This window comes from Euprymna scolopes, chromosome 23 (genome assembly GCF_053919585.1).
Source record: "Euprymna scolopes isolate OS-2025 chromosome 23, ASM5391958v1, whole genome shotgun sequence".
In the NCBI taxonomy this organism is placed as follows: domain Eukaryota; kingdom Metazoa; phylum Mollusca; class Cephalopoda; order Sepiida; family Sepiolidae; genus Euprymna; species Euprymna scolopes.
Window position 1 is genome coordinate 73,655,256 of NC_136504.1, and position 13,686 is coordinate 73,668,941.

Sequence of the window (13,686 nt, forward strand, 5' to 3'; positions counted from 1 at the left end):
GATGAGGACATGCTCGGCAGCTAATATTTTATCCTTTATGAAGAGGAATTGTTTATGGCAACTAATATTTATCCTTTATGATGATGAAATATTTGGGAGCTACTATTTATACTTTATGAAGGGACATTGTTTTTGCCAGCTAATATTTATCCTTTATGATGAGGACATGCTCGGCAGCTAATATTTTATCCTTTATGAAGAGGAATTGTTTATGGCAACTAATATATTTCCTTTATGATGATGAAATATTTGGGAGCTACAATTTATACTTTATGAAGGGGCATTGTTTTTTCCAGCTAATATTTATCCTTTATGATGAGGACATGCTCGGCAGCTAATATTTTATCCTTTATGAAGAGGAATTGTTTATGGCAACTAATATTTATCCTTTATGATGATGAAATATTTGGGAGCTACTATTTATACTTTATGAAGGGGCATTGTTTTTGCCAGCTAATATTTATCCTTTATGATGAGGACATGCTCGGCAGCTAATATTTTATCCTTTATGAAGAGGAATTGTTTATGGCAACTAATATTTATCCTTTATGATGATGAAATATTTGGGAGCTACAATTTATACTTTATGAAGGGGCATTGTTTTTGCCAGCTAATATTTATCCTTTATGATGAGGACATGCTCGGCAGCTAATATTTTATCCTTTATGAAGAGGAATTGTTTATGGCAACTAATATATTTCCTTTATGATGATGAAATATTTGGGAGCTACTATTTATACTTTATGAAGGGGCATTGTTTTTGCCAGCTAATATTTATCCTTTATGATGAGGACATGCTCGGCAGCTAATATTTTATCCTTTATGAAGAGGAATTGTTTATGGCAACTAATATATTTCCTTTATGATGATGAAATATTTGGGAGCTACAATTTATACTTTATGAAGGAGCATTGTTTTTGCCAGCTAATATTTATCCTTTATGATGAGGACATGCTCGGCAGCTAATATTTTATCCTTTATGAAGAGGAATTGTTTATGGCAACTAATATATTTCCTTTATGATGATGAAATATTTGGGAGCTACAATTTATACTTTATGAAGGAGCATTGTTTTTGCCAGCTAATATTTATCCTTTATGATGAGGACATGCTCGGCAGCTAATATTTTATCCTTTATGAAGAGGAATTGTTTATGGCAACTAATATATTTCCTTTATGATGATGAAATATTTGGGAGCTACAATTTATACTTTATGAAGGGGCATTGTTTTTGCCAGCTAATATTTATCCTTTATGATGAGGACATGCTCGGCAGCTAATATTTTATCCTTTATGAAGAGGAATTGTTTATGGCAACTAATATTTATCCTTTATGATGATGAAATATTTGGGAGCTACAATTTATACTTTATGAAGGGGCATTGTTTTTGCCAGCTAATATTTATCCTTTATGATGAGGACATGCTCGGCAGCTAATATTTTATCCTTTATGAAGAGGAATTGTTTATGGCAACTAATATTTATCCTTTATGATGATGAAATATTTGGGAGCTACTATTTATACTTTATGAAGGGGCATTGTTTTTGCCAGCTAATATTTATCCTTTATGATGAGGACATGCTCGGCAGCTAATATTTTATCCTTTATGAAGAGGAATTGTTTATGGCAACTAATATATTTCCTTTATGATGATGAAATATTTGGGAGCTACAATTTATACTTTATGAAGGAGCATTGTTTTTGCCAGCTAATATTTATCCTTTATGATGAGGACATGCTCGGCAGCTAATATTTTATCCTTTATGAAGAGGAATTGTTTATGGCAACTAATATATTTCCTTTATGATGATGAAATATTTGGGAGCTACAATTTATACTTTATGAAGGAGCATTGTTTTTGCCAGCTAATATTTATCCTTTATGATGAGGACATGCTCGGCAGCTAATATTTTATCCTTTATGAAGAGGAATTGTTTATGGCAACTAATATATTTCCTTTATGATGATGAAATATTTGGGAGCTACAATTTATACTTTATGAAGGGGCATTGTTTTTGCCAGCTAATATTTATCCTTTATGATGAGGACATGCTCGGCAGCTAATATTTTATCCTTTATGAAGAGGAATTGTTTATGGCAACTAATATTTATCCTTTATGATGATGAAATATTTGGGAGCTACTATTTATACTTTATGAAGGGACATTGTTTTTGCCAGCTAATATTTATCCTTTATGATTAGGACATGCTCGGCAGCTAATATTTTATCCTTTATGAAGAGGAATTGTTTATGGCAACTAATATATTTCCTTTATGATGATGAAATATTTGGGAGCTACAATTTATACTTTATGAAGGGGCATTGTTTTTGCCAGCTAATATTTATCCTTTATGATGAGGACATGCTCGGCAGCTAATATTTTATCCTTTATGAAGAGGAATTGTTTATGGCAACTAATATATTTCCTTTATGATGATGAAATATTTGGGAGCTACAATTTATACTTTATGAAGGGGCATTGTTTTTGCCAGCTAATATTTATCCTTTATGATGAGGACATGCTCGGCAGCTAATATTTTATCCTTTATGAAGAGGAATTGTTTATGGCAACTAATATTTATCCTTTATGATGATGAAATATTTGGGAGCTACAATTTATACTTTATGAAGGGGCATTGTTTTTGCCAGCTAATATTTATCCTTTATGATGAGGACATGCTCGGCAGCTAATATTTTATCCTTTATGAAGAGGAATTGTTTATGGCAACTAATATTTATCCTTTATGATGATGAAATATTTGGGAGCTACAATTTATACTTTATGAAGGGGCATTGTTTTTGCCAGCTAATATTTATCCTTTATGATGAGGACATGCTCGGCAGCTAATATTTTATCCTTTATGAAGAGGAATTGTTTATGGCAACTAATATTTATCCTTTATGATGATGAAATATTTGGGAGCTACAATTTATACTTTATGAAGGGGCATTGTTTTTGCCAGCTAATATTTATCCTTTATGATGAGGACATGCTCGGCAGCTAATATTTTATCCTTTATGAAGAGGAATTGTTTATGGCAACTAATATTTATCCTTTATGATGATGAAATATTTGGGAGCTACAATTTATACTTTATGAAGGGGCATTGTTTTTGCCAGCTAATATTTATCCTTTATGATGAGGACATGCTCGGCAGCTAATATTTTATCCTTTATGAAGAGGAATTGTTTATGGCAACTAATATTTATCCTTTATGATGATGAAATATTTGGGAGCTACAATTTATACTTTATGAAGGGGCATTGTTTTTGCCAGCTAATATTTATCCTTTATGATGAGGACATGCTCGGCAGCTAATATTTTATCCTTTATGAAGAGGAATTGTTTATGGCAACTAATATTTATCCTTTATGATGATGAAATATTTGGGAGCTACAATTTATACTTTATGAAGGGGCATTGTTTTTGCCAGCTAATATTTATCCTTTATGATGAGGACATGCTCGGCAGCTAATATTTTATCCTTTATGAAGAGGAATTGTTTATGGCAACTAATATTTATCCTTTATGATGATGAAATATTTGGGAGCTACAATTTATACTTTATGAAGGGGCATTGTTTTTGCCAGCTAATATTTATCCTTTATGATGAGGACATGCTCGGCAGCTAATATTTTATCCTTTATGAAGAGGAATTGTTTATGGCAACTAATATTTATCCTTTATGATGATGAAATATTTGGGAGCTACAATTTATACTTTATGAAGGGGCATTGTTTTTGCCAGCTAATATTTATCCTTTATGATGAGGACATGCTCGGCAGCTAATATTTTATCCTTTATGAAGAGGAATTGTTTATGGCAACTAATATTTATCCTTTATGATGATGAAATATTTGGGAGCTACAATTTATACTTTATGAAGGGGCATTGTTTTTGCCAGCTAATATTTATCCTTTATGATGAGGACATGCTCGGCAGCTAATATTTTATCCTTTATGAAGAGGAATTGTTTATGGCAACTAATATTTATCCTTTATGATGATGAAATATTTGGGAGCTACTATTTATACTTTATGAAGGGGCATTGTTTTTGCCAGCTAATATTTATCCTTTATGATGAGGACATGCTCGGCAGCTAATATTTTATCCTTTATGAAGAGGAATTGTTTATGGCAACTAATATATTTCCTTTATGATGATGAAATATTTGGGAGCTACAATTTATACTTTATGAAGGAGCATTGTTTTTGCCAGCTAATATTTATCCTTTATGAAGAGGACATGCTCGGCAGCTAATATTTTATCCTTTATGAAGAGGAATTGTTTATGGCAACTAATATATTTCCTTTATGATGATGAAATATTTGGGAGCTACAATTTATACTTTATGAAGGAGCATTGTTTTTGCCAGCTAATATTTATCCTTTATGAAGAGGACATGCTCGGCAGCTAATATTTTATCCTTTATGAAGAGGAATTGTTTATGGCAACTAATATATTTCCTTTATGATGATGAAATATTTGGGAGCTACAATTTATACTTTATGAAGGAGCATTGTTTTTGCCAGCTAATATTTATCCTTTATGATGAGGACATGCTCGGCAGCTAATATTTTATCCTTTATGAAGAGGAATTGTTTATGGCAACTAATATATTTCCTTTATGATGATGAAATATTTGGGAGCTACAATTTATACTTTATGAAGGAGCATTGTTTTTGCCAGCTAATATTTATCCTTTATGATGAGGACATGCTCGGCAGCTAATATTTTATCCTTTATGAAGAGGAATTGTTTATGGCAACTAATATATTTCCTTTATGATGATGAAATATTTGGGAGCTACAATTTATACTTTATGAAGGAGCATTGTTTTTGCCAGCTAATATTTATCCTTTATGATGAGGACATGCTCGGCAGCTAATATTTTATCCTTTATGAAGAGGAATTGTTTATGGCAACTAATATATTTCCTTTATGATGATGAAATATTTGGGAGCTACAATTTATACTTTATGAAGGGGCATTGTTTTTGCCAGCTAATATTTATCCTTTATGATGAGGACATGCTCGGCAGCTAATATTTTATCCTTTATGAAGAGGAATTGTTTCTGGCAGCTAATATTTTATCCTTTATGAAGAGGCATTGTTTTTGCCAGCTAATATTTTTCCTTTATGATGTGGAAATACTCGTAGCTAATATTTTATCCTTTATGAAGAGGCATTGTTTTTGGCAGCTAATATTATTCCTTTATGATGTGGAAATATTTGGGAGCTAATATTTTTCCTTTATGAAGAGGCATTGTTTTTGGCAGGTAATATTTTATCCTTTATGATGAGGTAATATTTGGGAGCTAATATTTTATCCTTTATGAAGAGGCATTGTTTTTGGCAGCTAATATTTTTCCTTTATGATGTGGAAATACTCAGCAGCTAATATTTTATCCTTTATGAAAAGGCATTGTTTTTGGCAGCTAATATTATTCCTTTATGATGTGGAAATATTTGGGAGCTAATATTTTTCCTTTATGAAGAGGCATTGTTTTTGGTAGGTAATATTTATCCTTTATGATGAGTGAAACAAAAATGTAGTAGGTAAAAGAAACAAAAAAAAATACAACTAAAAACAGACGGAACAAAAACTCGCTTCTCGCAGACACGTGGGTCGTAACAAGCACAATCTACTCGCCAGAATCACCTACACACAATCTGAAGAACGTCCCCTCTCCTTTCCAGTGTCCAGCCTTTATAGCAGCCGGGAACGGCGTATTTGTATAATCGCGCGAGAGCAGACATGATTCAACGATAATTACATTGGATAAACGCTAATAAAAGCCCATGGTCGCCATCTTGGAACTCTCTCTTCCACTCAGCCCAAAAAAGACGTATCCGAGGTAAGCTCTCTATTCTCATTTTGGTTACTGCTAATTCTGCTACAATGAGGAAATGCTCGCCAGTTAATATTTTATCCTTTATGAAGAGGCATTGTTTTTGGGAGCGAATATTAATCCTTGATTAAGAGGCATTGTTTTTCTAAGCTATTATTGTTCCTTTATGAAAATGCAATATTTTTAGCAGCTAATATTAATCCTTTATGATAACACATTGTTTTTGGCAGCTAATATTTATCCTTTATGAAGAGGCATTGTTTTTGGCAGCTAATATTTTATCCTTTATGAAAGGAAATATTTTTGGCAGCTAATATTTTATCTTTTATGAAGGGGCATTGTTTTTGGCAGCTAATATTTTACCCTTTATGACAAGGAAATGCTCGGCAGCTAATATTTTATCCTTTATGAAGAGGTATTGTTTTTCGCACCAAATATTTTTTTGTTATGATGAGGAATGTTTGGCAGCTAATATTTTATCCTTTATGAGGAGGCATTGTTTTTGGCAGCTAATATTTTACCCTTTATGACGAGGAATGTTTGCCAGATAATGCTTTATCCTTTATGAAGAGGAATTGTTTTTGGCAGTGAATATTTTTCCTTTATCATGAGGAAATATTTGGGACCTACTATTTATATTTATTTTTATTTTATTTATATTTTTTACCAGCTAATATTTATCCTTTATGATGAGGACATGCTTGGCGGCTAATATTTTATCCTTTATGAAAAGGCATTGTTTTTGGCAGCTAATATTTATCATTTATGGTGGGGAAATATTTGGGAGCTAATATTTTATACTTTATGAAGAGGCATTGTTCTTGGCAACTAATATTTATCCTTTATGATGAGGAAATATTTGGGAGCTAATATTTATCCTTTATGATGTAGAAATACTCGGTTGCTAATATTTTATCCTTTATGAAGAGGCATTGTGTTTGGCAGGTAATATTTTATCCTTTATGATGAGGAAATATTTGGGAGCTAAATGTCTCTTCTGTGGGAAAGAGGTTGTATGAAAGAGAAAAGGGCATCACCTACCAGGTTTCGAAACTGACTTTGAACTCCGGGAGTAGCAAATAGCTCAATGCATGATAGGGCATGCCCAGCAGCTCCTGCCCATTTCTGGCAAATACAAATAAAGAATTGCATCAGTAGTACGATACCTAATGGAGTGGTAGAATGATCCAACCATTTTTCCAGCAATGGTGGCAACAGATTTGATGTACGTGTTCCGTTTCAGATCAGGAGTGAAGGTCAGTCCAAGAAGCTTGTTAAGACATGGTGCTTCCCCCGAAGACGAGTCATTCGTTTCAATTTTGGCCAGATGAGGGTCTGAGTGAATATGATGAAAAGGGAGGGGCTTGGTTTTAGATACATTCAAATTAACTAGCCACCTTTTTCCTCATTGCATATTACAAATTCTAGCAACTTACTCCTGACACACAGGAGACTGATTGGTCTGTACTGAGAGGCAGATGATCAATCTCCACAATTTTAAAATTCTCAGAACTTTTCCAAGAAAAATTTCAATTATCATCAAATTCACAAAATGTCTACAGCCCAAAATTGACTCTATTGGTCAATAAATTAAATTCATATCGGAGATAAGAGATAAATATATCAAGTTTATTACATAATATTTGAAAATTATATTTAACTTCATTTCTGATACTATAATAGTGAGGTTTGATGGAAAAGAGTAAACTGATTTAATGCTGCACAATAGAAAAAAACTGTCCAGAGATAAAAAAAAAAAAAAATCAGATGTTGACACTTCAACTTGTCAATCTTCATCTAAAGAATTCTTTGAATTTAGTACCGTCTGCCTGAAGGTATTTATGTTTTCAAACTGTCACTTGACTCAAATTAACTAATCAAATGATGATTCAAAGTCAACTATTTCAAACTGGATAAAAAAAAAAAACAGTTTGCTTAGAATATTCTTAAGTGCGGTTAAAAAAAACATTAAAAATGAATTGTCCATACTTTTGTTCTGACTGAGCATTTTTAAGTTGTAGGGATATTATGAAGGGAGATGAGTAGCAAGATGTCTGTTCACATTACACTTGAACTTCTGCATGCCAGTACAGTTGGGAAAGCAGAATCCCGGAAGGGAGTTCCAAAGTGTAGCAGTTCTGGGGAAGAAGCTATTGGAGTAGAAGGCTTTCTTACATCTAGGGATCTCTACTGTGAAGGGGTGGGATTTAGCTGCTTGTTGGATTTGTCAGGGGTATTTACGTTGAGGGGGTACAGGAACTTGTAGTTTGTCAGAGCATTCACCATTAAAATACTTGTAGAACAGCACTGTTCATGCAACATTTTGTCGATAGAACAGCTTAGATGACAGTTCAGGACCTATCAGGTTGGCGACTCTCTTTTGAACCCTGTCCAGGAGTGAGAGGCTAGTAGCAGATGCACCAGCCCAAATATGACAACTACTCCATACAGGGGTGAATGGTGGCCTTATAGAGTTACAGGATACTTTCAGACGTAAGCAGCTTTCTAGCATGGTAGAGAGAGCCCACCTTCTTTGCAGCAACCTTGGCAATGCTCTCAATGTATCTGTTCCAACTCATGTTCCCTGTGAACATTAGACAGAGGAGTTTAAAAGAAGTAATAATATAATAAGATAATGTGTTTTTGGCCATTGCTATTGGTGGTAGAGAAGGTTTCTTGTAATTATTGAAATAATTATAGCTTAGTCTTGGCAGCATTGAATGTGACCATCTGTTTTTGTCCCCACTACAGATTGATAGCAGAGTTTATGATTCTCTGTTTCTGAACAGCAGCTTGACAATCTTTTTGTTTTCTTTTGCCTTTCATTTTCTTGGATGTGAAGTTTTACGAGAACTTTTTGTTGAGTGTGTTTTTGTTGAAAATCATTTGCATACTTTATTGAGATACTAAGAAAGAACCGGCACTTAGATGATGAAATTCCTTTCAACCAAGCTGACATCATTAGAGCAATGATAAGTCTGATTGATAGGTGACCATTTAAGAATATTAAACCCTGTATGTTATGTCCCTTGTCTGGCATGTACATGTGGATGGGAATTGCATGTGAATTTGATATTCTCTAGAAACTTCCCTTTTCAGTGGAAATACCGCACCAAGTATTACCACAAAGAAAAAACAGTGCTCTTATAATTATTAGTGTTGCCATACTCTTCATGTTTCATAGCCCTGCAACCCTTTTCTTATAGAAGAGATGTTGCTAGTCTTTCTCTACTCTATCATTATTTCTTTAGATGATGCTGGATTAAGCTCTAATCTCTAGTTTCTCCTTGTAAAATATTCACAGTAAGAACTTTTTATTCTACTATCATTGCAAAACATTCTTTTATTCCTCTGTGTACCTAAAACTAAACAGAATTTCCATGAACAGGGTTTCTTTCCAAAAACTTCCCATCTGTGGAATGCATTGTCACAGACCAGCTTTCCAGCAGACAATACCTTGTCAAACTATTTACTGAAATAATCAAATTTTATCCATTCCATTCATTATTTTTAATTCGCTCATAGATCTCAGAGAAATTTTTTTCTGTAAATCATTGGCTCAGAGCATAACCCCACATTTCTGTATGGATGTGTACAGGTAAACCCACATTTACAATGGCAGGTAAAAAAGGCAAACACATGGATCTTGTTATAATAAACCATTTAATACTATCTCCGTCCATTGAATATAAATATTTTTTATGTAGATCAAAAGTTTAACAAAGTTTGAGTAATACTTAGCTGTTTAGATCCATCTGTTGTGAGAACCAAATCAGACAAAATCTTTTTCTTCATCAGTGAGATCATTCCTCATAATTCTTGTAAGAGAAGGTATAAATTTAAGGCAATGTTGCATTCCATATTCATCATGTTTATATTCTCTTCAAATAATTAATTATAAAATATTTCTATACTCCAAGGTATGTAAATCTTATCTCTAACGGAATATAATATTTGATTCAAGTTTTGCAGTTATTTTCTTCCAATTCAAAATGTGCACATTTTCACCGTGTCGTTTGCCATTTACATCCAGGTATTTTTCTTCTTTACTTTTTTCACCGTGTCGTTTGCCATTTACATCCAGGTATTTTTCTTCTTTATTTTTTTCACTGTGTCGTTTGCCATTTACATCCAGGTATTTTTCTTCTTTATTTTTTTCACCGTGTCGTTTGCCATTTACATCCAGGTATTTTTCTTCTTTATTTTTTTCACTGTGTCGTTTGCCATTTACATCCAGGTATTTTTCTTCTTTATTTTTTTCACCGTGTCGTTTGCCATTTACATCCAGGTATTTTTCTTCTTTTTTCTACACACTTGCTTCTGCCACCACATTTTTGTTGCATTCAGTTAAAGTTAAAAAGAGAAGTTAGCCAGGGCAAAGAGCTATATAGCTTCCCTCTTCCTCCTCTCCTCTTTCTCATACCTATGTAACAAAGAAAGAGATGAAGAAGCAGAAAGTACACTTTACTGTTGCTCTTTATTCTGTCTGTTTAATGCTAAGCTTGTGCCACATTTCATTAACCCTTATCCTCTGGTGGCTTTTGACATTGTAAGTGATGATTCCTTAATAAAAAAGCCCTTTAAGTTCTAGCAATTCCAAGTATTTAGTTTTTCTATGTTAAGCCTGTGATCTACTAAGATTGAATCCTACTATTTGCCAGAGATTTTTTCCCTTCATCATTATAGTAATAGTATTAGTTGTGTTCTTTTCAACATTTTTCACTAATTCTTTTTTAAACACATATACATTTTTTTCCTTTTAGAGATTAACTTTGGTCTGTTATTTTTCAAACATAATCAATATTAGATGTAAACTAAAAAGAAAAATAATTATAAGCCTCTTTAAAAAGCAAAGGAGTCCATTTTATTTATTTATTTTTTTTTGCCTGTACCAGTACTAGTCTACAAGTGTACATAAGTTTGTATTTCAAAATCCTAGAATATTTTTTGCCTTTAATTTTCCAATACTGTCTTCTATTTGTGATTGTATCATTTATCTGTGTGTTCAAAATTTTGTCACGTCTGTTTTTTTTTTTTTATATTCCTTTTCGGCTACCTTGCTGCAATCACTTATGTAGTTTAATATTTTATTTCTTTGTATACAAGTCTAGGTTTTGTAGCAGAATTAGCAATAACCGAAATGAGGGGAAATAGAGAGCTTACCTCGGATACGCCTGTTGTGTTTCGGCCTGAGCGGAAGAGAGTTCCAAGATGGCATCCATGGATTTTTATTAGCGTTTACCCCATGCAATTATCGTTGAATCTGTCTGCTCTCGCGCGATTATCCAAATACATAATTCCCGGCCAACTACGATAAAAGCAACCATTAAAACGGTCATACGGAAATGTGAGAAATGTCAGTCCATTGACCCAGCGCCAGTTAGGTGGGAAAATGGAAAGCTGGAAGTTAACAAAAATTGGCAGAGAATTGGAATGGATATCACGCATTATGGCACCTTCCACTTTTTAACTCTAGCAGACTGTGGCCCATCGCGTTTCTCCATTTGGAGGAAATTGGCAAGGCAGGACTCAGCAAGCGTGATTCATCAGTTGGAGGCAGTGTTCCTCGAGTGTGGCTTATCGCACGATTATCCAAATACATAATTCCCGGCCGCTATAAAGGCAGGTCACTGGAAAGCAATCAGCGAGCGTCCTGCAGATTGTGTGTAGGTGGTTCTGGCAATTGGATTGTGCTTTGTGACGAACCACGTGTCTGCGAGAAGCGAGTTTTTTTTTTTTTTCTGTTTTTTTTTTTCTGTTTATTTTTTCTGTTTTTTTTTGTCTTCTTTCTCCACGGTTATTACAGACAAGAAATCTCTCTCTTCCAGAGGTGGGCGATACTATTTCCTATCTGTGTTCCTGAATTTTTTTTTCTTTTGCCTACTACATTTTGCTTCAGGTTTGCTGTTGATTCAAATCGATTTTTCATCAGCTATCATTAGTAATTACATTTCTCTTTTGAAGTATTCATGTTTTCTTTGTTTTGTTTTTTTGTTTGTATAATTTCTTTGCTCGTTTTTATAAATAGTCCTTATAGCTGCTTCCTTTTTCATTTTCAGTTTTTCATACTTTTCTTTCTTGTGTTACCATTCTTGGTGATATATTTTGTTTTAGATTTTTTTTTATCTAGCTTTTAATTATATTCTCTTTAATAATTAGTTTTCTTTTCTTTTTATATGGTCGGTCAACATCATCCTTCAGATGTAATGGCTTGTGTATAGTCATTAGTTTCCTAGTTCTTCTTTCGTTCAATTTATGAAGGGTCTTGACTAGGACAATTTATCCAAGTGTTTTTTTGTTCTTTGTACTATAATTTTTCTATGTTGTTTCAAGATATAAATCTTAGTAAATATGAAATATTTTTATGGGTGTATGCCTACGTTTTAGCTATAAAATTATACACCAACATTATTTTGAATTCCTATTGTTTGTTATAAAAATTTTTAAATCATGGTCGAAAGCTTGACGGAAAGTCAGTTTTTCTATTTCTGAGTTAAGACTTTTAAGCAGAGTGCTAATTTATTGGAGGTTGTGAAAGAGTTATTTGGTTGCTATGTGAAATATTCCAAACATTCGTGTTTGTTTTCTGTTTGGAGAGGTTGCTTAGTTCTTTATTTTCTTACTAGCAGGGAGACACTATATTGCCCAGGATTGAATGAGGATCAAGAAATATTCCATCCTCTCAGACTTTTATTGTCATTGAAACCGGTGAAATCGTTAATTTTTTAATCAAATTGTTTGCCTGCTCGGGTTAGGGACCCACCATGGTGTACTGGAAAGAAGCTTTACATGTCTTCCCACAGCGACTTAGTCCATGATACATCGTAGTCTACATTGCACTCTAGAGAACCTACTGTTGATTTTATTATCTTTAAGTTTTTTTTGTTGTTTTTTTTAAGTTTTAAATATAAAAGTTAAGTATCCTGGTTCAGTTGTACTTAAAGGAAAAACATTAATTTCAAACAAGCCCCTGTTTTATTAAAAAAAAAAACTGTTTATTTTATAAAATTATCCTTATATAATAGGTTGAATTAAGTTTAAAATACAAAAGTCAAGTATCATGTTTCAATTGTGCTTTAATAAAAACCTCCATTATGAACACGCCCCTGTCTTATCAAAGAACCTACTGTTGATTTTTATGTATCATGCCCTTCTGCTTGTGTGATGATAAAACTTCTAAAATGCTCTCGTGGTGTTAGGCTGTATCAAGTGTTAACTTTGGTCAAAATCGAGCTTCAAATTTTTCGATTATCGATTTTCATCGGAGGTATTCCTTTACAAAAGCTATGTAAGAACCAGGGTTGCAGAGTCGGATGGTAAAAGTCAGTCCTAGAATTCCTAGAATGCCAACTCCAACTCCTTTGATATTTCCAACGACTCTCAACTCTGACTCCTGACTTCTTCACCCCTATGTGGAAATCTATTCTGCAGATCCACATACCAGCCTTCCATACCTATTTTCAGCAAGCATTTTATAAACACTTTTCTTGTATCTTATTTTTTGCATTTAACATTCACTTGTATGATAAATATACTCACATATACATTCAACCAGCTTTATAGAATAAGTTAAGATAACAAAGGGATAAAACATTAACAATCAAATTTTTATTATGCTGTCAGTTCAAAAAGGAATACAGTATTTAGGGATAGGGAAACCTCTTTAGGCTGTGGCATTTTGAAGAATCCTAAATTATTTCACAATTTAAAGTCATTTCTTCAAATGTCGGTAATGTCTAAGGGAAAAATATATTATATATTATGTGGTCACTTTTTTCTGGTAATTTGCAACTACCCCCCACCCCCACCCACACACACTCTGTTAATATTC

The 13,686-nt window shown here is 33.2% G+C and overlaps 1 protein-coding gene across 2 annotated transcripts in view; it reads left to right on the forward strand.

The window, feature by feature from the left end:
• Positions 1–13,686, forward strand: part of LOC145246007 (uncharacterized) — a 124,381-nt gene that overhangs the window by 91,915 nt on the left and 18,780 nt on the right. Inside the window, exon 3 of one of the 2 annotated variants that reach the window (XM_080107811.1) lies at positions 5,704–5,861. The exons of the other annotated variant lie outside the window; for it this stretch is intronic. Coding sequence (XP_079963937.1) covers positions 5,806–5,861 — 56 coding nt within the window. The 5' untranslated portion in view covers positions 5,704–5,805. The remainder of the gene's footprint in view (positions 1–5,703; positions 5,862–13,686) is intronic. 2 annotated transcript variants of the gene reach the window in all.